Genomic DNA, 27,039 nt, shown 5'->3' on the forward strand with positions numbered 1-27,039 from the left:
CTGTTATGAATATTCAAGTATAAATCTTTTTGTAGACGTCAGTTTTCACTGGTAAAGAATGGGATTGTTGGGTTATATGGTAGTATAGGGGCTTGCAGGTAAAAATCTTCCTGCAATGCAGAAGACACACGAGACTCAGGTTCAAACCCTGGGTTGGGAAGATCCCCCGGAGAAGGAAGTGGCTGCCACTCCAGTATTCTTGCCTGAAAAATCCCATGGACAGAGGAGCCTAGTGGGCTACAGTCCAATGGGTCGCAAAGAGTCGGACACGACCGAGTGACTAAACACAGCACACGTGGTAGGGTAGTATAAGCCTAATTTTTTAAACTGTTTTCCAAAATAATTTTTCCAGCAGTGTGTGGGACTTTTAGTTTCCCTGTGTTTTGGTTAGTTCTTGTTATTGCTTTTTATTTTTTTTCTTTTTAAGTACAGCAATTCTCATGGGTGTAAAGGCAACTCATTCCTCTTTTAGACTTAATGACTAGTAATATTCACATCCTTCATGTGTTTGCCATTTCTGTCATGTTAAAAAAAATGGGTTGTGTATCTCTTTAATACTTAGTTTTAAGGTTTCTTATATATGCTGCTACTGCTGCTAAGTTGCTTCAGTCATGTCCGACTCTGTGCGACCCCATAGACGGCAGCCCACCAGGCTCCACCGTCCCTGGGATTCTCTAGGCAAGAACACTGGAGTGGGTTGCCATTTCCTTTTCCAATGCATGAAACTGAAAAGTGAAAGTGAAGTCACTCAGTCATGTCTGACTCTTAGTGACCCCATGGACTGCAGCCCACCAGGCTCCTCTGTCCATGGGATTTTCCAGGCAAGAGTACTGGAGTGGGGTGCCATTGCCTTCTCCGTTCTTATATATAAGGTTGGCCAAAAAGTTCATTTGAATATTTGAACCCAATATTTGGGATGGGCTTCCCTGGTGGCTCAGTGGTAAAGAATCTGCCTGACAATGCAGGAGACGTGGGTTCGACCCTTGAGTCAGGAAGATCCCCTGGAAAAGGAAATGGTAACCCACCCCAGTATGCTTGCCTAAATAATCCCATGGATAGAGGAGCCAGTGGGCTAGAGTCCATGGGGTTGCAAAAGAGTCAGGCACAATTTAGCAACTAAACAACAACAACAAATATTTGGGATATGTTTCCTATCAGGTAAATAATAATATAAATATTTTCTCCTATTCTCTAGGTTGTTGTCTTTTCACTTTCTTGATGAAGTCTTTGGAAACACAAAGTTCATAATTTTGGTCAAATACAGTTTATCATGTTTTTCTTTTGTGGTTCATATCTTTGTGTTTCTTCCAAAAAAAAAATCAAAACCAAGCAAAATGTGAATAAAAACTTTGCCTAAACAGGATAACAAAGATTTTTCTCCTGTATTTTCTTCTAGAAACTTTATATGTTTAGCTTATGCATCTAGGGGTATGACTCATTTTGATTTAATGTATATGGTGTGGGGCAAATTTCATCATTGTTGTTTGCATGTGGATATCAAATATTTTCAGCAACATTTGTTAAAAAGATGATCTTCTCATTGAAATATCTTGGCACCTTTCTTGAAAATCATTTGACCATGTTTATATGGTTATGTTTCTGGAGTATATTTTGTTCTGTTATTTTCTTTTGATTATGTGTCTGTCCTTGTGCCAATATCTATTCTCTTAATTACTGTAACTTTATTATCAATCTTGAAATCAGTTAGTGTTAAGTTCTACAACATTTGTATTTTATTCAAAGATATTCTAACTATTCCAGATCTTTGCATTTCCATATATATTTTATGATAAGCTTTTACTTAGTATAAAAGGATTGCTAGAATGGAGATTATATTGGATATATTGATCAATTTACTGACAGTGACATCCTTAAGATAGTATTTTTTCTCATTCTGCATGTCCATTTACTTAGTCCTTTTTGCAGTGTTTAGCAGTTTTCAGTGTATAAATCTTGCACACATTTTGTTAAATTTATTCTTTGCACTCTTTGTAGCAGTCCAAATGGGGTTCAGTTACTAAAGAACACTCAAAGTGTGCAAAATTAGAATTTATTGCAAGGGAAAGATTCAATATAGCAACAAGATTAGAACAATAAAGATATACATTGCAGCCAGAGGCTCCCTCATTGCAAGAGGTTTAGAAGAGCTGGACACGACTTATGACTGTCCTCTCTGTTGATCATATGGTCACTTTTTCTCTCAGATCGGTTGCCACTAATGTGTGCACAGAACCGTGTAGCCCCCACCGGAGCCTAGGCTTATATTACTTATATTCTGTTTATCATGTAGGCATAGTTTTTCCCATAACCAGCCCCAAAGGTAGAGCCTTCTGTGGTTTTTCACTCAGACCAGATGGAAATCATCAAATCTCACTTATTAATAAACATTGTTGACAGTCTGGTACAGACTACCCTGAAACTCACCTTCGGCCTGTCAGCACAAAGCAGCACTATCAAGCCATACATTTCTTGTCTTGACAGGAATCAACGCCATACAAGTACATTTTTACTTTAGCAAAACAGCTCAGGCTAATTCCCGATATGCTGTAAGTGAACCACATCCCTAAACTTTTCTTTGGTCCTATTACAGTGGTTATTCTAAAAAGCTTCTATTTCCAATATGTATTGCTTTTATATGTAAACAAAACATACTTTTTGTATATTGACCTTATATCCTGTGACCTTGCTAACTTGTTATTTTTAATCACTTCTTGTAGATTTTATAGGAATTTTTACATTGAAAATCATGCAGTCTTTGAATAAGGCTAGTTTTTCTTCTTTCTTATAAATCTGTATGCCTTTTATTTCTTTTTCTTGCTTTGTTGCATTCACTAAGAACTCTAGTATAGTGTTGACTAAAAGTGATGACAGCATTCTTTCTGATCTCAGAGATAAAACATTCACTATCTCAGCATTAAGTAAGGTGTTGTTTCTAGGATTTTTGTGGATATTCTTTATCAGATTGAAGTACTCTTCCTTTTATTCCCAGTTGTTATCATGAGTGGGTATTGAATTTTGTCAAATGCCTTTTTTGCTTTCATTAAGACAGTCATTTGGTTCCTTTGGTGGAGGCATGGGCGAGGTATGTTAGTCTGTTAATATGGTAAACTCGTATTGATCTTTGAGTGTTAAAAGAGCTTTGCATTCCTAGAATAGACTCTCTTGACCATGATTCTTTTTATGTATTCCTTTGTTCAATTTGAAAACATTCTCTTCAGGATTTTTACTTCTGGGTTTATGAGACTCATGAGTCTGTAGTGTTCTTTTTTTGTACTGTCTTTGTTTAATTAGGGTATTAGGTTAATGCTTGACTGTGAATGATCTGTAGCATATTTCTTCTGTAGTACTTTGCACAACTTTGTGTAGCATTGTTACCCATTTCTTACGTTTGGTCTAACTCACCAGTGAAGGAAGCCACATGGACCTGTGAACTTTCTTTGTGGATAGGTTTTTAAACTACAAATTCTTTTTCTCTAATAAATATATAGCTATTTAGGTTATGAAATTTCACCATTCTATGTAATTTGCTGAATTTGTTGATACAGAATTTTTAGTGATGTTTTCTTGCTAACCTTTTACTGTCTGTGTGATCTATAGTGATGTTTTCTCTCTCATTCTTGATTATGTGAATTCTGTCTACTCTCTTTTTTTCTAGTCAGTTTTATTAACCTTTCAAAGAGTTTGCTTTCATTGATTTTCAATAAAGACATTGTTTTTATATTTTTTGTTTTGTGATAGCAGGACTATCCTTGTCCCTCATAACCTTTATAGTGCAGATCCCTACTGTTCTAGTTTATTTATTTTATTTTTTTTTTAAATCTTCCAATTTTATTTTATTTTTAAACTTTACATAATTGTATTAGTTTTGCCACATATCAAAATGAATCCGCCACAGGTATACATGTGTTCCCCATCCCGAACCCTCCTCCCTCCTCCCTCCCCACACCATCCCTCTGGGCCGTCCCAGTGCACCGGCCCCAAGCATCCAGCATCATGTTGTGTACTGGTGTTTTACTGCTTCACCTCCCAGCTGAATGTGCTTTCTGGAGCAACTATTGTTATTAGTTTTTGTCATTTACACAGAATTTTGATTTAAATTGGACTTGTAACAGTGGATAAAGGTCTTAGAAGTTGGCCTAAGTTGATTAGTCTTCTGGTAACTAATTTATATAGAATTCAATAGTAAGTTAAAACAAAAAGGCATAGAGAGAATTCTCATTATTTGGATGGCAAATTTAACCTTTTTTAAATATAACATTTCGTCTATAATGTGGTTTGAGTATTTATATTTCATCATAATTTACATGCTTATTAATATGCTTTATATACTTCTAGTCTCATTTTCTTTTGGTATATAAAAGAAGGACTCTTTAAGTTCATTTGTCTGACTTAGAGATTTCTTTTAACCTCACTTCAAGTCTTTTTCCCATGCTGCAGTGGAGACGAATGCAAAGGAATCCATACCAGGATTTAACAGAATAGGAAATGGAACTCTACCTAGTAAATATGGGCTTACTTAGTACATTTACCTGTGACTAGAGTTATCACAGTTTTGTTTATAAACTCTTTCAGAATTTCATCTGTTATGTAAGGAGAGTTGTGTCATTATCACTACAACTCAAATTCTGGAAAATGTAAATACTTCCATTGTGCTTGGCCAACAGCGAGTAACAGTAGCGGTTATTTACTGACCTTTTCAGATATTTTTAGATGAGGAAAGGTATAAATAAGTAAAGCAACTCTTTGATTTCTGGTAAATGGTCTGGAGGCTGAAGAGCCATAGAAAGGGACTCATTCTGCATCTTGTGCAGTTTATTGTCCCTTTATCTGCTTGCTCAGCCACTCATTAATAATGATCCCAAGGGAGCAGACTCAGGCTATATCCTTCTTCTTATACCCATGCTAGAAATCTTAACTACTTCATCCTTGCTGCTGCTGCTAAGTCACTTCAGTCGTGTCCGACTCTGTGCGACCCCATAGACGGCAGCCCACCAGGCTCTCCCATCCCTGGGATTCTCTAGGCAAGAACACTGGAGTGGGTTGCCATTTCCTTCTCCAATGCATGAAAGTGAAAAGTGAAAGTGAAGTCACTTAGTCATGTCCGACTCTTAGTGACCCCATGGACTGCAGCTCACCAGGCTCCTCCGTCCATGGGATTTTCCAGGCAAGACTATTGGAGTGGGGTGCCATTGCCTTCTCCACTTCATCCTTGAACTAATCCCTAAAATTACTATTTCTCTCAATTTTTATAAACAGTTTTTCTCAACTCTCTACTTCCACCTCTCCCTTCCATCTAATTTCTTTTGATATATTATTGTCATTAATCTTGCTAAAAACATTGCAGTTATATCACTCTTTTGCTTCCCAAACTTCTACAGAATAAAATATTCTAAACGCTTCATCCCTAATAAATGCTTTTTCTAGTTTCACCATCTTGGAACATGGACTCATCCTCAGTTATTAACAATTTCTGTCATATTTAAAAAATATATTAGTAATATTTTAAAACACATGAAATACCCCCTTAACTATTTTAAGTATACTGTTCAGTGTTGTTAAGTACATTCACGTTGTTGTGCAACCAGTCTTCAGAACCTTTTCATTCTGAAGAGCTGAAATTCTATTTATTAAATAGTAATATCACAGTATTTGTCTTTTTGAGACTAGCTTATTTCATTTAGCATAATGCTTTTATGATTCATCCATGTTGAAGCATGTATCAGTTTCCTACCTTTTTAAGGCTAAATATCAGGTCTCTTTTTAAGACTGAGTTTTTTTTTTTATAGGAAGAGGAATGAAGATGTTATAATATTAAATATGTGAGAAGAATTACTGTAGTTAGAAGGAGGGTGGTAGGGGGAAGATTCTGAGGCTTCTGGAACTTTCAACTTTGCTTGCCCTACTTTATAGGGTAGCAGAATATGCCATCCCAAAACATGCCATGGGGATGTAAGGATTATTCTAGGTCAAGGGCATGTAAACGGCAGATCCAAGAAGGCCATTCTGACCTTTCTTTTTCTTCTTGAGAGCAAGAGGTAAACTCTTATGTCAAAGGTGCCATCCTGATACCAGATGAAAGGAAACCATTCTTACTGTTAGAGAGTGGCCGTCTGTGTGAACAGACCTTGTTACTCACTCTCACCTTCCTACTCGCTTTTCCACAATTAACTACTCTAGCCCAAATCCTTTGTCTTGTTTTCACAGTTTACTACTCTTTGTCCAACCCCATACATAAGCTTTTGGCCCTAACTACTTTGGGTCTTTATTTTCCTTTTGAAGGCTTTCAGAAATATATACACAAAAAAATTACTAAATAAAATGTATGTGTTTTTCTCCTGTTACTGTGTCTTGAGTCATTCTTCTTAGGCCCAGCTGGGAGAAGGTAGAGGAGAAATTTTACCCTTCCATACAATCTTGTTTCCCGTTTACTGAGTTTCTTTTAGGTATTAGTAGTGCCTGGGTTTTCACAATTTTTTTGTTTTTATTTAAGTAAAATCTCATTTCAGAGCATGTTTACTTCTAATTAATAAGCATGTGTGTGTATTTAGTCACTAAGTCCTGTCCGGCAGGCTTCCCTGTCCTTCATTATCTTCACTTTAATAGGTATACGGTTCAATACTGTTATCTTCTATTTTAGGAACTGCCTTTTCTTTGCAGTCTTTGAATATTTGTTTTTTTTTGTTTTTATTCTTTTCACTGAAGAGCTGTTAAAACTGAGGATCCTATTAGTAGGGCAGAAATAGAGATGCAGACACAGAGAAGGGACTTGTGGACACAGTGGGGGAAGGATAGGGTAGCATTAAGAGAATAGCATTGAAATATATACATTACCATGTGTAAAATAGATAGTGGGAAGTTCTTATATAACGCAGGGAGCTTAGCCTGGTGCTTTGTGATGACCTGGAGGGTTGGGATGGGAATGGGTGGGAGGCAGCTTCAAGAGGGAGGGGACACATGTATACTTACGGTTGATTCGTGTTGTCATACAGCAGAAACCGGCACAACACTCTAAAACAATAATCCTCCAGTTAAAAAAAAAAAACAAACTACCTAATGGAAGTGTCTTTTTGGACTCATGATAACCCAGATGACCTGAAAAATAAGTTATTTCTTTGGAGTTCTTAGTCATAGATAAGCATGCGGGTGACAAAGCTTACTTTACTTGTTATATAATAAAACATTCTAAAAAGTTCAGCCTTCGATTTGGACAGAGCTTTTTCACCCCTACTTATTGTGTAATAGATATGATTGTCTCCTGAAAGGGTTAGTTCTTGGCCTCCTTGAACAGGAACTATGCTAAGAAATTTTGGGGGACAAATCTGATCACTTTATACTTCCAGAGTATGCCCTTGTCTTTTCCAATATATGAGAATTCTAAGCTATTGTAAGCTACTATGTGCTTTGCAGTATGATTCAAATCTGTTTCATGTCCTGTTTCTTGCCAGACTCCCAATTCCCCCTACTCACTTTCATCCCTGCTTTCATCTCCACAAAATGACTTAGAATTCTCCGAATGTGGCCTACACTTTGCCTAGCCTAGCAAATAAGATTCTCCCTGCTTGGAATACCCTGTTCTTGTTTCTCTATATCTGGTGAAATCTGTCTATTTGATGGAAACGCCTGTCAGAGTTTCTTATCTGAACCTCAGAACTCAATGATTTAAGTGACTGTTTCTCATTTTTTTTTTATTTTATTTTTTAACTTTACAATATTGTATTGGTTTTGCCATATATCAAAATGAATCCGCCACAGGTATACATGTGTTCCCCATCCTGAACCCTCCTCCCTCCCCATACCATCCCTCTGGGTGGTCCCAGTGCACCAGCCCCAAGCCTCCAGTATCGTGCATCGAACCTGGACTGGCGACTCGTTTCATATATGATATTATACATATTTCAATGCCATTCTCCCAAATCAACCCACCCTCTCCCTCTCCCACAGAGTCCAAAAGACTGTTCTACACATCTGTGTCTCTTTTGCTGTCTCATATACAGGGTTATTGTTACCATCTTTCTAAATTCCATATATATGCATTAGTAAAGATAGCGTGTGGGAAAAAAATAAAGATGGTGTATGAAAATTATCATTCTAGATGTATATGGACAAAGTTAATTTATTACCTTCAATAGATGCTTTAGGGCATTAGGAATTAATGTTTCTTTTGAGAACCCCCCACCCTGCCCCGAATACATTGGAGAAGGAAATGGCAATGCACTCCAGTATTTTTTGCGTGGAGAATCCCAGGGACAGAGGATCTTGGTGGGCTGCCATCTATGGGGTCGCACAGAGTTGGACATGACTGAAGTGACTTAGCAGCAGCAGCAGCCGCTAAATACCATCTAGTCTGAATTTGTTTCCTTCTATTGCTCTTGCACAAATTTTACCCTCCTTTGGAACATTTGTCACATTATAATTATTTGTTTGTACATTTTATATTATGTTTTGTTAGCTTTTCTATTTAGGCTGGGCATCTAGAGAACAGAGCCTGTCTTCTAGGACTTGACACCATGCCTGATATAGCACAGATGGTCAATAAATTTTAGTGAATATAAATAGATACAGATGCTGAGGATTATACTGACTTAAAGTGATTTAAATTTATTTTTTTCAGCACAGCTGTAGTCTACATTGTTGATTCCTTTTTCTAATTTATTTTTGTATTTGCTTTCTTTCTTGAGTACCTTAATACTTGCTGCCCTATTTTCTGGTTGACTCTGTATTACACATTAGCAGTTTTATTGTTCTTTGTGGGTGCTTCGTCTGTCTAAATAGAGTTAAGTGCTCCTAGTGAGGGCTTCCAGGGTGGATCAGTGGGAAAGAATCCGCCTGCAGTATAGGAGATGCGAGTTTGATCCCTGGGTCAAGAAGATTCCCTGGAGAAGGAAACAGCAACCCACTCCAGTATTCTTGCCTGGGAAATCCCATGGACAGAGGAGTCTGGGAGGCTGTAGTCCATGGGGTTGTAAAAGAGTTGGACATGATTAGCAACTAAACAACAGCAATGAGAACCTATTGGTATAGATTTCTGGAATCTCTAGTGTCAGATTTATAAGATGTTGAATTCTTATTAATTGACAGTTACATGAAAAGTTATATGTGAGATGATGTTTTTGCCTATTTGTTTGAATATAATGTTGCTTTTGTAGTATTTATAATTTTTGTGTTATCTATTCCCATTTTCTTAGTTGATTATGTTCTCTGTACATTATTATATTTACCCCTTAAATGTTCGTTCTGTGAGTTGATTCCTCATCCAGGTGGTAAACTAATTTCCCTCCATTCTTTTTGCATCCCTGTATGTAGAGATGCAAATAGATGCGTGCTAAGTCACTGTAGTTGTGTCTGACTCTTTGCAACCTCATGGACTGTAGCCGCTGGGTTCCTCTGTCCATGGGATTCTCCAGTCAAGAATACTGGAGTGGGTTGCCATGCCCTCCTCCAGGGGATTTTCCCCACCCAGGCGGAAGGAATTGAACCCCCATCTCTTATGTCTCCTGCATTGGCAGTCAGGTTCTTTACCATTAGCGCCACTTGGGAAATAGATACTCATTATTTTTTAATGTCATGTTATTAAGTACATGCTGTGTTCTTGAAGAACAGAAAAGTGAATCATTTGAATTGATAGAACCACATATGGTGCTTTTTCAGCCTCTGGAGGATAGTGACAGTGCAGCTTCTCTTTGTGGAAAAGACCCTGTGGTGGTTAGATTTTGTACTTTGCAATGTCAGAATGTATTCTTTGAATGCCATAGTGTGATTGTTTCCATTTTTGTGAAGCAAATATTTCACTAGACCATAGTTTTCTGACAGTATTAGAATTAAAAAAAAAAGTTTATCTTCACATCTCCTTACACGCCTAGCCAATGAAGATTAAAAGGACACATTCACTATTTTATTAACTGGTTTCTGTTCTGTTGTGTTGTCTTTCTCCTCTCCTTAAAGCTTGAGATGTGTGCTTTTTGAGGTCGATTAGAAACATTTTCAAAGTGCCTGAGTTGGCGAAATGTTAAACTACTCTAGGATTGGAAGTAGATTGGCATGTGTAGAGAAGACCACATAGCAAACTAAGATGTCAGATCTGTGAATCCTGACTATAATATGTTTTGTTTCCTGAATTTATTCTTAACTTCTTATAGTCTCAGTTTTCTCTTTCTCTTGTTTTGAAATACATTCATATTCAGTTCAGTCAGTTCAGTCACTCAGCCGTGTCCGACTCTGCAACCCCATGGACTGCAGCATGCCAGGCCTCCCTGTCCATCACCAACTCGCAGAGTTTACCCAAACTCATGTCCATTGAGTCAGTTGGATGGTGATGCCGTCCAACCATCTCATCCTCTGTTGTCCCCTTCTCCTTCTGCCCTCAATCTTTCCCAGCCTCAGGATATTTTCAAATGAGTCAGCTCTTTGCATCAGGTGGCCAAAATATTGGAGTTTCTGCTTCAACATCAGTGCTTCCAATGAACACCCAGGACTGATCTCCTTTAGGATGGACTGGTTGGATCTCCTTGTAGTCCAAGGGACTCTCAAGAGTCTTCTCCAACACCACAGTTCAAAAGCATCAGTTCTTTGGCACTCAGCCTTCTTTATGATCCAACTCTTACATCTGTACATGACTATTAGAAAAGATATGGCTTTGACTATATGGACCTATATCAGCAAAGTGATGTCTCTGCTTTTTAATATGCTGTGTAGTTTTATCATAGCTTTCCTTCCAAGGAGAAAGCATCTTTTAATTTCATGGTTGCAGTCACTATCTGCAGTATTTTCTTGGATCCCATGACAATAAAATCTGTCACTGCTTCCACTTTTTTCCCTTCTATTTTTCATGAAATGACAGGACCAGATGCCATGATGTTAGTTTTTTAAATGTTGCGTTGAAGCCAACTTTTTCACTTTCCTCTTTCACCCTCATCAAGAGGCTCTTTAGTTCCTGTTCACTTCTGCTATTAGAGTGGTATCTTTTGCATAACTGCTGTTGTTTATATTTCTCCTTGCAGTCTTGAGTCCAGCTTGTGATTCATCCTTCCTGGCATTTTGCATGACATACTCTGCAGATGAGTTAAGTAAGCAGGGTGAAAATAGACAGCTTTGTCATACTCCTTTCCCAATTTTGAACTAGTCAGTTAAAATTCAGAATGTTACGTTTTAGTGTTACACATTTACTAATGAAATAGCAGGGACTTATTCTAAGATAGGAGAAAAACAAATAAATGGACAAGAATCTGTCAAAACCTTTCATTTGCTGTCAGACTTTTTAAAATGTTTAAGTTAAAAAGGGCGGATTGAAATTATATTGATCACTGCATATTTAGCATGCAATTTGCCAGGACAAAAATGACAAAGTAGTAGAGTAATGAAGGACAGAAAACTTTTTTCTAGTTGTTAGGCTTTTGAGAGATTTTTTTTTTTTTTTAATTAGATGCCAGATTTAGTTATATGGTCCTGCTAAGAAAGACACTTTTAAAATACATTCCTTGAATGATTCCCTGTGTTTTAAAGAAAACCATTTGTTGTTGCCCAACTTTTGATTTCCGTTTTATGGAGTTATTGAAAGTGTTCAGGAAAATTGTGATTCTCAGAGGAAAGTATGGTCTCTGAGATGTTTCTTATATATTTTATTTGTTATATATGATATAAAATGGGCTTTCCTAGTGGCTCAGCTGGTAAAGAATCAGCCTGCAATGTGGGAGACTTGGGCAATGTGGGAGATCCCCTGGAGAAGGAAATGGCTACCCACTCCAGTATTCAGGCCTGGAGGATTCCATGGACTGTATAGTCCATGGGGTCACAAAGAGTTGGAAACAACCAAGTGACTTTCACTTCACTTCACTTCATGTTATAAAGGTAAGAACACAAACTAGGTGTTGGGGTCTTTTTGTTTGTCAATATAGGTAATTTTTAAGTATAGTTGATTTACGATATTACCTTAGTGTCAGGGGTACAACATAATGATTCAGCATTTTTATATATCACAGAGTGGTCTCCACAGTATATCTAATTACCATCTGTCAAAAGTTATGGCTATATTATTGGCTATATTCCCTATGCTATACATCATGTCCCTGTGACATATATTTTATAGCTGGACATTTTCACTTATTATTCCCCTTTATCTTTTTTGCCTACCCCTTCCCCCACCACAGGATTTATAATGCCAGCCCTAACTTTGCTGGCATTGGCTATATGATCTTGAAATCCTCTTAACTTCTACAGATACATGTGTATGAGGTGTTTTTTCTCCAGGTGATTTTGACCTTTTGATCCTTTCTGGTTTCTGTATTTAATAATGCCAAAGTTTTAAAATCATTATTATGTTTTACATCAGTTCAGTTCTATCACACAGTTGTGTCCAGCTCTTTGCAACCCCATGGACTGCAGCATGCCAGGCCTCCCTGTCCATCAGAAACTCATGGAGCTTACTCAAACTAATGACCATTGAGTCAGTGATGCCATCCAACAATCTCATCCTCTGTCGTCCCCTTCTCATCCTGCCTTCAATCTTTCCCAGCATCATTGTCTTTTCAAATGAGTCAGTTCTTCTCATCAGGTGGCCAGAGTGTTGCAGTTTCAGCTTCAGTATTAGTTCGTCCAGTGAATATGCAGGACTGATTTCCTTTAGGATGGACTGGTTGGATCTCCTTGCAGTCCAAGGGATGCTCAAGAGTCTTCTCCAACACCACAGTTCAAAAGCATCAATTCTTTGGGATTCAGCTTTCTTTATAGTCCAACTCTCACATCCGTACATGACTACTGGAAAAAAACATAGCTTTGACTATATGGACTTTTGTCAGCAAAATAATGTCTCTGCTTTTTAATATGCTGTCTAGGTTGGTCATAGCTTTTCTTCCAGGAGCAAGTGTCTTTTAATCTCATGGCTGCAGTCACCATATGCAGTGATTTTGAAGCCCCCCAAAACAAAGTCTGTCACTGTTTCCACTGTTTCCGCATCTATTTGCCATAAAGTGATGGGACCAGATACCATGATCTTAGTTTTCTGAATGTTGAGCTTTAAGCCAACTTTTTCAGTCTCCTCTTTCACTTTCATTGAGAAGCTCTTTAGTTCTTCTTCACTTTCTGCCATAAGGGTGGTGTCATCTACTTATCTGAGGTTATTGATATTTGTCCCGGCAATCTTGATTCCAGTTTGTGCTTCATACAGCCTGGCATTTTACATCATGTACTCTGTGTATAAGTTAAATAAGCAGGGTGACAATATACAGCCTTGAGGTACTCCTTTCCTGATTTGGAACCAGTCTGCTGTTCCATGTCCAGTTCTAACTGTTTCTTCTTGACCTGCTTACATATTTCTCAAGAGGCAGATCAGGTGGTCTGGTATTTCCATGTCTTTCATGGACCTAACATTCCAGGTTCCTATGCAATATTGCTCTTTACAGAATTGACGTTTACTTGCATCACCAGTCACATCCACAACTGTGTGTTGTTTTTGCTTTGGCTCCATCTCTTCATTCTTTCTGAAGTTATTTCTCCACTGATCTCCGGAAGCTTATTGGGCACCAACTGACCTGGGGAGTTCATCTTTCAGTGTCTTATCTTTTTGCCTTTTCATTATTGTTCATGGGGTGTTCAAGACAAGAATACTGAAGTGGTTTGCCATTCCCTTCTGCAGTGGACCACATTTTGTCAGAAGTCTCCACCATGACCCATCCATCTTGGGTGGCCCTACATCGCATGGTTCATAGTTTCATTGAGTTAGACAAGGCTGTAATCCATGTGATCAGTTTGGTTAATTTTCTCTGATTGTGCTTTTTGTTCTGTTGGCCCTCTGATGGATAAGAAGCTTATAGATGCTTCCTGATGGGAGATACTGACTAAGGGGGAAACTGGGTCTTGTTCTGATGGGCGGGGTCATGCTCAGTAAAGCTTTAATACAATTTTCTGTTGGTGACTAAGCTTATGTTCCCTCCTTGTTCGACTTGAGGCCAAACTATGGAGAGGTAATGAAGATAGTTAGGGCATCCTTTAAAAGGTCCCAGGCATGCAGTGCTGCACTGAGTGCCCCCCACTCTGCAGCAGGCCACCACCAACCCACGCCTCCGCCGGAGACTCCTGGACACTCACGGGCAAGTCTGGGTCAGTCTCTTTTGGGGTCACTGCTCCTTTCTCCTGGATCATGGTGTGCACTAGGTTTTGTTTGTGCCCTCCAAGAGTCTGTTTCCCCAGTCCTGTGTAAGTTCTGGCGGCTCTATGGTGGGGTTAATGGTGACCTTCTCCAGGAGGGCTTATGCCATACCCAGGTCTGCTGCACCCAGAGCCCTTGGCTCTGCAGCAGGCCACTGCTGACCCGTACCTCCATAGGAGACACTCAGACACAGTTGTGGCTCAGTCTCGTGGGTTCTCTGGGTCCTGGTGCATACAGGGTTTGTTTGAGCTCTCTGATTGTCTCTGGTGGGTATGGGGTTTGATTCTAAACATGATTTTACCCCTCCTACTGTCCTGCTGCACCTTCTCCTTTGCCCTTGGATGTGGGGTATCTTTTTTTTGGTGGGATCCAACATTCTCTTGTCGACGGTTGTTCAGCATCAGGTTGTAATTGTGGAGTTCTTGCATGAGAAGATGAGCATACGTCCTTCTACTCTGCCATCTTCCTCTGCTTTTTACTTACACTATTTAATAAATGGTATATTTTAAAGAAAATCCAATTTTAAATGATTGGACATCATACAAACACACTTTTTTGAAATGTATATGTGTAGGCTGGCCTTTGACCTTTCATTTGGTACTTTATTCTTAGCTAACTTTGTAAACAGTAGAAGGCAGAGCTTGGAAACGTGATGTACATGTAGTTGTGAATATGACTTTTACTGGATTTGGTGGTGATGTTTATTATTTCTGTCTTAGTTAAGATATATCCCATGCATGACTTGTGATTTACTAATGTAAGCCAATTTAAAAAATGGCAGACGTTAAAATCATGGATAACCAGTAACAGTGAATTACCTTGTCTTGGGAGTATGGGAGGCTGACATCAGCACCTCTTAAAAGTCTTAAAATGCATGTCAAAAATGGCTTAACTAATCGGTTACCAAGTCCCGTTTGAATTTAGTATATATCTTAGTTCTGTTAATGTAGCTTTTTGTGAAGGCTTTAAATCATAGAAATTCTCTTTCTCTAATTTAGAGAGTAGAAGTGCGTATGTTTTTGTGTGTAATATCATAGAGTGTGTATGTATAAGATTGTAGAGAAGTAGATAGCTGCTTCCCCAAGAGAGAGTGTACCTTAGTGTCATAGTTTTTACAGTAGTTTTGTCACTGCTGCCCCAAGTCTTTTAATTTACTTTATTACCACCATTATTGCCTCCCTTATGGAGTCAGTCTCCCTTAACTTTGTTAACTGAATGGATATGTGATAGAAATTAGCTTGCCTTTTTATACTGCTAAATTTTTAGTATGTAGCTTATATTTGTAAGTTCTCGAAGAATTTCAGAAGTTGTAGGAGACAACAGAAATGTGATGTTGCCAATTTGGACACTCATTAAAAATGATATCCATGCTGTCATTTCTAAAATCTAAAAAGAGAGACAAAAAGCATGTATCAGGCTGTATTTCTCGAAATTGCTTCCAGCTGCCTGCTTCCTAATATAGAAATGTTTATTAAAAGTGGCAGGTTAAAAATTGAATTCCTAAGGCAAATATGGCTAGCTCTAATTTTGCTAAAGAATTGGAAATACCTGAGAAATTGCCTCTATAGTGGCTTCGGTGTGGAGTGAGGGGCATGGTTGGAGCAAATAATACGTATTTCTTGGCTAGCAAAAAAAATAAAAAATAGCAAACAGCCTAGATAGTTTCATTGAACTAAAGACAAATTTACTAAGGTAGTGAATTAGAAATATGAATTATCTTTATATTTTATGCATTGCAACAGTATAAAAACTGCTGCAAAGTTAGAATGAACCATTTAAGATAGAAGATAACATAGAAACAGTGATGGATTTGCTTGGCCATGAAACTCAATTGAGGATGAGACTTAAATTAAGGAAATAAGCAGAGTAAAATATGGTTGAGGTGGAGAAAAGAAATTTAAATCTTACCTAGACTAGTTAGAGGAAATGAGATTTAAAGAAGTATTAGATTGAAATGCTATGAAGAAGCTTTTTAAAATCAGGGGAAAATTTGTGTTAATTCTGACAAGAAATTAATGACAAAAAGAAGATACATGTTGAAGGAGAAAAAAAAAAACACACTGGTGTTTCAATGAGTCTTTGGTGGGGGAACTTTTGAAGAGTAAGAGAAGAAATAGAGAGCAATGGCAACTATATTAGAGATAGATTTGAAAATTGTTTTTGTGAAAGCATTCACTGTTTACGGTGGCAGGTTAAGAAGCAGGTAATGGAATGTATTCTCAGTTAAATTGTAGATTCGGGGAGTAGGAATCATGCAGGAGGAATCTAGCGACCAAAAATCTTTGTGAAGATTGGTTGTGCCTTTGTTGTTGTTCTTCAGTCATCAGTTGTGCCCAACTCTTTGTTATCTCAAGGACTGCCGCATGGCAGGATTCCCTGTACTTCAGTATATCTTGGAGTTTGCACAAACTCATGTTCATTGAGTCGATGACGCCATCCAACCATCTCATCCTCTGTCACCCCCTTGCCTCCTGCCCTCAATCTTTCCCAGCATCAGAGTCTTTTCCAGTGAGTCAGCTCTTTGCATCTCGGCAACAGTCCTTCCAGTGAATATTCAGGGTTGATTTCCTTTAATATTGACTAGTTTGATCTCTTTGCAGTCTAAGGGACTCTCAAGAGTCTTCTCCCACACCATAGATCAAAAGCATCAATTCTTTGGTGCTCAGCCTTCTTTATGATCCAACTCTCACATCTGTACATGACTACTGGAAAAACCATAGCTTTGACTATACAGACCTTTGCCGGCAAAATGATATGTCTGCTTTTTAATACATTGTTTACATTTTTCATTTCTTTTCTTCCAAGGAGCAAGGGTCTTTTAATATCATGGCTGCAGTCACCTTCCACAGTGATTTTGGAGCCCAAGAAAATAAAGTCTGTCACTGTTTCCATTTTTTCACCATCTATTTGCCATGAAGTGATGGGACTGGATGCCATGATCTTAGTTTTTTGTGTGTTGAGTTTTATGCTAGCTTTTTTACTATCCTTTTTCACCTTCATCAAGAGGGTCTTTGGTTCCTCTTCGCTTTCTGCCATTAGGGTGGTATCATCTGCATATCTGAGGTTATAGATATTTCTCCCGGCAATCTTGATTCCAGCTTGTGCTTCATCCAGCCAGGCATTTTGCATGATGTACTCTGCATAAATTTAAATAAGCGGGATGACAATATACAGCCCTGACATACTCCTTTCCCAATTTTGAATCAGTCCATTGTTCCATGTCCAGTTCTAACTGTTGCTTCTTGCCCTGCATACAGATTTCTCAGGAGGCAGATAAGGTGGTCTGGTATTCCCATCTCCTTAAGAATTCTCCACAGCTTGTTGTGATCCACAAAGTCAAAGGCTTTAGCATATTCAATGAAGCAGGAGTAGATGTTTTTCTGGAATTCCTTTGATTTTCCAATATTAAAGGAAATCTGTGATCCCACAGATGTTGGCAATTTGATCTCTGGTTCCTCTGCCTTTTCTAAATCCAGCTTGTACATCTGGAAGTTCTCAGCTGACATACTGTTGAAGCCTAGCTTGAAAGATTTTGAGCATTACCTTGCTAGCATTTAAATTGACCACAGTTGTATGATAGTTTGTACATTCTTTGATTGCCCTTCTTTGGGTTTGGAGTGAAATCTGACCTTTTGTAGATCCTGTGGCCACTGCTGAGTTTTCCACATTTGCTGGCATATTAAGTGCAGCACTTTAACAGCATCATTGTTTAGGATTTGGAATAGCTCAGCTAGAATTCCATCACGTCCACTAACTTCGTTCATAGTGATGCTTCCTAAGGCCCACTTGACTTCACATTCCATGATGTCCGGCTCTTGGTGAGTGATCACACCATCATAGTTATCCAGGTCACTAAGACTGGTTTGTATAGTTCTTCTGTGTATTCTTGCCACCTCTTCTTAATATCTTCTGATTCTGTTAGGTCCATACCGTTTCCGTCCTTTATTGTGCCCATCTTTGCATGAAATGTTCTCTTGGTGTCCCTGATTTTCTTGAAGAGATTGCAATACTCATTTTTGTGTTTTCCTATTTATGTTGACTGGTTAAAATGGCTCTTTTAAAAAGAATCATAAATATTTCATAATAAATATCTTGTCATTGCTGCTTAACATGTTGTAGTTATGTTAATCATTTCTTATTACTTTATACGTTGAAACTGCAGTTCAGTGTATTAGTAGTACATGGTCTTATTGACCATACAGAATAGAAAAAGAGAAATACTACCATGTAATTAGTGGTGTATGGCTTTATGGACCATACAGAATAAAGAAAGCTTAACGTTTACTTAAGTTTGCGTTTTAATATAATCATAAGAACTGATCTAACCTTAAAAAAGTGAAGAACTTTCTTGGGCAGTGTTGACTTTCGTATGTTTGATTTTCTGTTTGAATAATGCACATTATTTATAAAATATTTAAAAATTTGGAAGGATTTGTAGAATGGGTCTTTTAGGGAGTTTTACTTGATATTGGCACAAATATCAAGTAATGAGATAAATACACAAATAAATTCTGTAATGGCTGTTATGATTCTTATCCGAAAGAGGGTAGGGTTAGGGTCTTGTAATTTGAGTAGCATATTCTAAGCAATGATCTTTTGGTTAAGATGCCAATAGCATAGGCACAAAGGCTGAAATAAGCAAGGGGACTACATCAAACCTAAAAACTCTACACAGCAAATGAAACAAGTTAAAAAGGCAATCTAGGATGGGAGAAAATATTTACAAACTATATATCTGATAACTGGTCAATATTATCTTAGATATATAAGGAACTCATACATCTCAAAAACAAACAAAAAGGCAAATAATCATATTTTTACATGGACAAATGACGCAAGGAGACTTCTTTTTCCGAAGAAGACATACCAGTGGGCAACAGGTATATCACTAATTATCAGAGAAATTTAGATAGCTTTAAAATTGTCAAGCAGTGTATCCTTAATTCATATTGTAAAATTAAAATATGTGAGTTACTGTAGTTCAGTAAATGTAGAATGTGTGTGTGCTAGTCACTCAGTCGTGCCCCAATTCTTTGTGACCCCATGGACTGTAGCCGCCAGGCTCCTCTGTCCATGGAATTCTCCAGGCAAGAATACTGGAGTGAGTTGCCATCCCCTGCTCCAGGGGATCTTCCCAACCAAGGGATTGAACCGGGGTCTCCTGCATTGCACACAGATTTTTTACCATTTGTGCCACCAGGGAAGCCAATAATATAGGATTTTGAAGATTATGTTTACATGGCAGGCAATTTTGCTTTTTTTAGAAAAAAAATAATAAACTAGTTTTACTAAGTTTGGTTACTTAGGTACTAAAGTACCTAACTTTTGGTACTAAAGTTAAGTACTTTTGGAATTTGGAAAAGCAGTGTTTATAAATGCTACAAATGCCCTGATCTTTAACATGAAGGCATAATAGGTATCCTCTAAGATTCCTATCAGGCTTGATAGTTCTTTATTTTGTTAGTGTTCTTAATTTTTAGATGCTTATGGTGAGGTAGGTTTTTCTCATTGATTATATTTTGAATCTTCTTGAGGCCAATATTAACTAACATGGCTCTTTTGGTAGGAACTGTTATTATGTTTGTAGCTGTTCTTGTTCTTTTATCTTCCAAGTTATTCTTGGCAACCTGCTACAGCAATCACTGTCAAAAATGACTTGATACTTTATCAACTTTGTATTTTATGACATTTTCCTCTTGGCATTTTATTTTAAAGTATAGCATACATGATGTAGAAGAAGTGCAAATAGAAGTGAAAATGGGATTTTGATGTTTTATGTCTTGTCAGGAAATCTTTCATTATACTTTGATGAAGTATGGCACAAACCCAGAAAATGGAAATTTTGTTATTTAAAAAGTTAATTTTATAAATATTATAAATATCTGCTTCTTAAAACCAAAGCAAAGTGAAACAAAAGAATATTACCCTATTATATGGCAAAGGTATAAACATAAATGGGAGAAAATATTGAAGCATCTTTAACAAATGAAGAAATTTTACAAATAAAGTTCCTGAAATTAATTAAAAATGCTTGCAAAAGATAAATACAGTGTACTGAAAAATAAATGCCTTTGTAAAGATGTCTTGCTATGTTTGAAATGCATATTAAAACTTCCCTGAGATATTTTTTTGCCTAGTTTCCTGGTAAACGAAAAACCTAATATACTTTGTGTAAATAGATTTGGAGAATCAGTTACTCTCAAATTGTTGATTAGAGTACAAATTTGTATAACTTATTTGGAAATACCTTTCAAAATTTAAATACACATACGCTAGATTCAAGGGATTAGATCTGATAGAGTGCCTGATTAACTATGGACAGAGGATTGTGAAATTGTATAGGAGGCAGGGATCAAGACCATCCCCAAGAAAAAGAAATGCAAAAAGGCAAAATGCTTTTGAGGAGGCCTTACAAATAGCTGAGAAAAGAAGAAAAGTGAAAGGCAAAGGAGAAAAGGAAAGATACACCCATTTGAATGCAGAGTTCCAAAGAATACCATGGAGAGATAAGAAAGCTTTCCTCAGTGATCAGTGCAAAAAAATAGAGGAAAACAATAGAATGGGAAAGACTAGAGATTTCTTCTAGAAAATTAGAGACACCAAGGGAACATTTCATGCAGAGATAGGCACAATAAAGGACAGAAACAGTATGGACCTAACAGCAGAAGATATTAAGAAGAGGTGGCAAGAATACACAAAAGAACTGTACAAAAAAAATCTTCATGAACCAGATAACCACGATGGTGTGATTACTCACCTAGAGCCAGACATCCTGGAATGCGAAGTCAAGTGGGCCTCAGGAAGCATCACTATGAACAAAGCAGGTGGAGGTGATGGAATTCCTGGTGAGCTGTTTCAAATCCTAAAAGATGATGCTGTGGAAGTGCTGCATTCAGTATGCCAGCAAATTTGGAAAACTCAGCAGTGACCACAGGACTGGAAAAGGTCAATTTTCATTCCAATCCCAAAGAAAATGCCAAAGAATGTTCAAACTACTGCACAATTGCAGTGTCTCACACACTAGCAAACTAATGCTCAGAATTCATTTGATTCTTGGGACATAAACTGAGATAGCTGAAGAAGACATAACATACAACTTTTTAACTGGATATCCTTTATAAAATAAATAAATGTGTTACTTACTAAAATTAATATTCAAAAGAATGACATTGAACTAAAACTCTGTAAGCTGTATATGAAATACTCCCATCAGTGGACACACAGAAGGTATTTGTTCATCACGAATGTATCACTAACGCAGTGATGTTTGCTACTCAGTTCAAGCATCTGTTCCTCAAAAGGAAGGTTTCTTTGAGATCCTGTCCTTGCTCTAGACTAGCTAGGGCAAGCACCCTATTAAAGAATTCATCCTCTATATTTTGTCTGAGCACTTAATACATCTGTGACTAAATAATTTAAATTTTTCCCCCATTGATTAAGTTAGGTTCCTTGAGGGTTGAGAATCCATCTGTCTCTTTCACTGCTGGGGCATTGTGTACTATGGTATCCTCTGTGTTGATAACAATGCATATTTGAATGAGTGAGGATTAATTCTAGAATATCATACCAACACCGCAGCCTATTAGGAAAATGCGTGTTTGTCTTCTCACCTGTGTTGGCATTTCTGTTCCTTCTTTCAGTGACTTCCCTAAAACAAACGAGCAATTTAGTGTTTTAGTGGGGTAGGAGGTGGAGAACACAGATCCCTTTTAGAAACCATGATTAACATAAAACTGCAAAGATGTAAACACCCCCAAGTTTTGTTATTTAATTTCAGTGATATGGATTTCCCTAAATCTCTTGATATAGACCCACATCACTCTGAGGTTTTGCTCTGAAGGATTGATTTTTCTATTATTTTATTTTATTCTTACAGTTTTTGGTATCTTTGCTTTTTGACCCTTTCTCTTGTTCTGTGACTGGCCTTTTGTGTTTTATTACAAAAAATTTCAAACATGCGGAAAGATTGAAAAAGTGTACTTTGATTCCAAAGTATCCGTCACTCATATTATGCAATTATCTTTTTACTGTATTTCCTTTTTCATGTAGTTTTCTGTCAATCCATTCATCATCCTTTTTTCAATTAATGCATTTTTGAGTAAGTTGCCAATATCATTGTACTTTTTTCCATATACTTCAGCTTGCCTTGCATTAACTAAAGTTCAGTATTGTTTACAGGATTCTTTTTTGAGGTAGAAATTTATATACAATGAAACACGCCAATTTTAAGTGTAACATTTGATGAATTTCGACATGTGTATACACAAACTCCTATTAAGCGGTAGAACAGTCTCATCACCTCCAGAAAGTTTGCTCCTGTTTTTCCTCATTTTTTTGTGCTTTTATTTAACAATTAAAGCTTACTCCTGTTTAATTATTTTTACATTATAATGATCCCCTCAGCTTTGCACTGTTTGATAGGCATTCTCTTTATCATAAGTTGAAGGTTGATGACAAAGTATCCGCCAACTCAGGATTGTTAAGAATCAGCCTAGTAATAAAACTAAGAAATCTAGTAGGAGTTAGGAACATAATCTCCAACCTGGTGGTTGTGTTGGTCATGTTCTTTGATAAGTGTTTGCAGGGTAAAGGGGGAGTGGGAGTAATGACTGGGTGGAAGAAAGTCTTATTAGTGCTCTGTGTTCACATGGTACTAAAGGGAGCAGTTTATTTTGGTTGACAAAATTCCTGTTCACGAAGTCTTACTTCTTAAGAAGTAAGACTTTTCACCTTTGAACACATTTCACCTTTGTGCAGTAAGACCATTTCACCTTGGAACACAACTTACCTGTTTCCCAGTATTCATATAGTGAATTACTGTAATGGGAGGAAGTAAAAAACAATGTATTAGAGTCATTTTGCTTTCCAGGGAAACATTTTTCTAATCTAAAATTTTAAGTTTTTTTCTTGGAAGTTATAGCTGTTTTTTAAGTGTGTTGTTTTTAGCTGAAAGATAGCTTGCTTTCCCTTATATGTCTATTTATAACATTATCATGTAGTTTCTAATGCTTCAACATTATCAGTATAGCACAGTTTAGTACCGGAAGTTTAGTAACACAGTTTAGTAACAGTAGAAATTTAAGATTATTTATGTCTAACACTCATATTGAAATTTAAAGTCCTTTAGCACTGATAATTTTATTTCTAGACAGCAACTTTGGTGCTTCTCATTAGCCAATGAGCAATAAACACATTCAAGTTTGGAAAGTGTATTGCCAGTGTTAAACTGTTAATATAAGACAGCCATTTAACTAATCATCTGTGCTTTTTTTTTTTTTTTTTGGTATATTCTGACACAGAAGAAAGAACCTTCTAAATCCAGTATGAAGAAAAAAGTGACCAAGATTGCAGAAGCAAAAAAAGTAATGAAGAGAAATTTTAAAGTAAATAAGAAAATAACATTTACTGATGAAGGAGAGGTAAGATTCTATAAATGCTTCATTTCTGAGGTACTTTCCAAGTATTAGAAAGTTTGATTCTGCTGCTGACATGCCATTTTTAATAAGAAAAATGAATGTTTCTCAAGACCTCTCAGGCAACTCCTTTCATTGTTTCTGTAGGTATTTAGTCAGCTCTACATATGTAGGCAAAAATGCCTTTGTGACAGCAAGCTGGGCTACTTCTTAATGATTAACAACAGAGTTTGTTTTCTTTTTTTTTAATCAGAGTATAGTTGCTTTAAAATGCTGTGTGTGTTAGTTTCTGTTGTATAGCAAAGTGAATCAGCCATACGTGTGTGTGTATATATATACCCTCTTCCTGGGATTTCCTTCCCACTTAGGTCATCACAGAGCATTGAGCAGAGTTCCCTGTGCTATACAATCAGTTCTCATTAGTTATCTGTTTTATACATAGTAGTGTATATATGGTGCTTCTTAGGTGGCTCAGTGGTAAAGAATCCACCTGCCATTGTAGGAGATCCAGATTCAATCTCTGGGTTGGGAAGATCCCCTGGAAGAGGAAATGACAACCCACTCCAGTATTCTTGCCTGAAAAGTCCCATGGACAGTGGAGCCTGGCAGGCTACAGACTATGGGTTTGCAGAGTTGAGTCGAACATGACTAAGTGACTGAGTGCCACCATGCACCAGTACATATATACCAGTCCCTGTCTCCCAGTCCATCCCAGTCCCTCACTCCATTGGTATCCATATTTCTCCCGGCAATCTTGATTCCAGCTTGTGCTTCTTCCAGTCCAGCGTTTCTCATGATGTACTCTGCATATAAGTTAAATAAACAGGGTGACAATATACAGCCTTGACGTACTCCTTTTCCTATTTGGAACCAGTCTGTTGTTCCATGTCCTGTGGGAACATACGGAAGAATAATAACACAACTACTCACCACAGCTTCTTTTGCTCGACTATAGAAAGCCTCTGCTCTGCGATTCCTCAATTTTAGATGCTGTACTGGTGTGTTCGTACTTACTGGCCTGCTGTGGGAAAAATTCTCTGCTTTAAAATAACCTTAAATGTATAGGTGTCTGGTTTACATTTCCTAATTACCTGGTCTTAGTGTAAATACATCCCCATAGAGTAGGGAAAGGATTACCTCGCAGATTGCTCATGAAAATCACTTATTATATAATAATATTGTCTTCGTTTTTTAAGAGGAAACATATTTAGAATGTCAAGTGACTCACCTTAAGTAGTGATGCTAGAGTCAGTGGTCATTGTAGCATCTTCTGATATTGTCTCTGTTTCGCTCTGACTGACCTTATGGGTTTCCCTGTTCATTCTCATATAGCGCTCAGCATCCCATGCCCACCATGATATCATTTCCCTTGTCCTATGTTTATTTTTTCTTCATGTCACTTATTATGAGACTTTGCATTCTGTAATTATTCAGTGGTTTTCTATTTCTTCCACTCTAGTGGAAATGAGGGAAGATATTTCCTCTCCAGTGGAATAAGAGAAGGTATTTCTATTCCACTGAGATGAAAAAAGTTACATGAGGGAAGGTATTTGTTGGCTCTGCTTACTACTCTGTCTTCTGCACTTAGAAGAGTTCCCAACAAATAGTAAACCCTCAGAAGAAGTGTATACCCTGGTAAAGTAACACAGCTTTTTATTCTAACTATAATGTATCACATGTCACATCAAATATTTTATCATTATTAATATAATTGCTGCCTGCATAATCTGTATGCGGTGGTATGTGTTTACTTTTAATTCTGAATTTAGCAAAGATTTGGATGTTACTTTGGGGATGAGGTTTTGGTTTAGAAGGCCAAATTTGCACTGGTAATGTGGAGTAAAATGGTGTATAAATCATATGGAAACTAACAAAGTTGATTGCAATTAAAATTTTAAAGTTGTTGTTGAAGTTGCAGAGGAAGCCTATAAAATTGAAATATATGAATCTTTGTGATCCAGAAAAGAGGTCAGTGCTTGAGAAACACTAAATCAGAAAATAGTTGTAGTATTGTATCATGTGCTCACTGTAAGAGAGGATTAGTGCTTTTAGTGTATTGTGGTTCCTTACTGTGCTACTAATTCAGCTGCAGAGATTATACCCATTAACTTCAGGTTGAGTGTAAATCCTTAACTGTGAAATATTTCATTGTAAATGTATTGCCAACAGGAGCATTGTGTGACTGTAAGCCACAGTGAAACTTCTGATCTAAAACCCTGAAAAAAATGCTACCATTTGTTCCACCCATAGGCTTCCCTGGCTCAGTGGTAAAGAATCTGCCTGCAATTCAGGAGACACAGGAAATTTGGGTTTGATCCCTGGGTTGGGACGATCCCCTGGAGGAGGAAGTGGCAACCCACTCCAGTATTCTTGCCTTGGAAATTTCATGGGCACAGGATCCTGGTGGGCTACAGTCCATGGTGTTGCAAACAGTTGGACACGACTGAGTAAACAAGAAAGGAAGGGTTCCACTTACAGAGGAATGAATTTTTTCCATTCTGATAAAGGAGAAGTCAGAGCCGTGGATGGTGTTCTTAACTGGCCCCACTCATCTCTCTCACTGCTTCTGTGACTGCTGCTGTGCTGCTCATGCATTTGTGACCCTTGCTTCAAGTTGTGACTCCATGGTAGTCTCATCTTGAAGGATGAGATGATGGCAAGAGTGAGAGGAGGCATTAACACCTGTGATGTGTGTGCCTACAGCCCTCATTTCCTGCTGTTTGATTAGCTGTCTTTCAGAAACTGTAGCAGTTACCTAAATCCTCCTGGCAACCAGTTAGGGGGTAAAATAAGAGAAATGCTTTTGTCTAAATTGTCTAGAATTTTACTCTGTTAGGCCTGGAACATGATTAGTCAAACAAAGCTTATTTTTCAAGCAATGATACAGATGTATGGAAATTAAGTAATTCATTCAGGGTTATGCACTGGGTTAGTGAAAAAGCCAAGGCATTAAGCCACATCTCCTGACTCTCAGATCAGTGCTCTGACTTCTTTATCACCTTGTTCCTAACCACAAAATGTTTGTGTAAAATTGTGTAGATCTGAGCAGGCTTATGAAATCCAGACTAACTTTCTCCTTTACGCTTAGTTTAGTCATTTCAGTTTTTATGTGTGGTACCGGCTGATATGTGTTTCATCAATTTTAAGCATATAATGTATGCCAGATAATGTGTTGGATTCTCAGGATACATGAATAAGACATATGACTACCCTCAAGGAGGTTAATGCTAGTAAGGAAAACAGGAAAAGTAAAACAGCCCAGCATGCTAAAAGGTGTTAGAGGAGGTTCACTGACGTGCCATGGTGGTGGCAAGGCGGCACTCTGCTCAGCCTGGCTATTGCCCTGTGTAGATCATCTGGAGCTGAGTTAGTGGAGTGTTGCATACTACGAATGCTGAAATGATGTTGAAGCAACTACCTTACTGTCCAAATTATTTAATGAAGATTTCTTTTAATCCTGCTCTTAATTTGAGTTATGGCAGCATT

At 37.5% G+C, this 27,039-nt stretch overlaps 1 protein-coding gene across 1 annotated transcript in view; it reads left to right on the plus strand.

The window, feature by feature from the left end:
• The window catches only part of DDX10 (DEAD-box helicase 10), a 311,200-nt gene that overhangs the window by 140,607 nt on the left and 143,554 nt on the right, over positions 1 to 27,039 (plus strand). Inside the window, exon 14 of the mRNA XM_061440233.1 lies at positions 23,440 to 23,559. Within this exon, the coding sequence (XP_061296217.1) occupies positions 23,440 to 23,559 (120 nt within the window). The remainder of the gene's footprint in view (positions 1 to 23,439; positions 23,560 to 27,039) is intronic.

The sequence above is a fragment of the Bos javanicus genome, chromosome 15, assembly GCF_032452875.1.
Source record: "Bos javanicus breed banteng chromosome 15, ARS-OSU_banteng_1.0, whole genome shotgun sequence".
Lineage (NCBI taxonomy): Eukaryota > Metazoa > Chordata > Mammalia > Artiodactyla > Bovidae > Bos > Bos javanicus.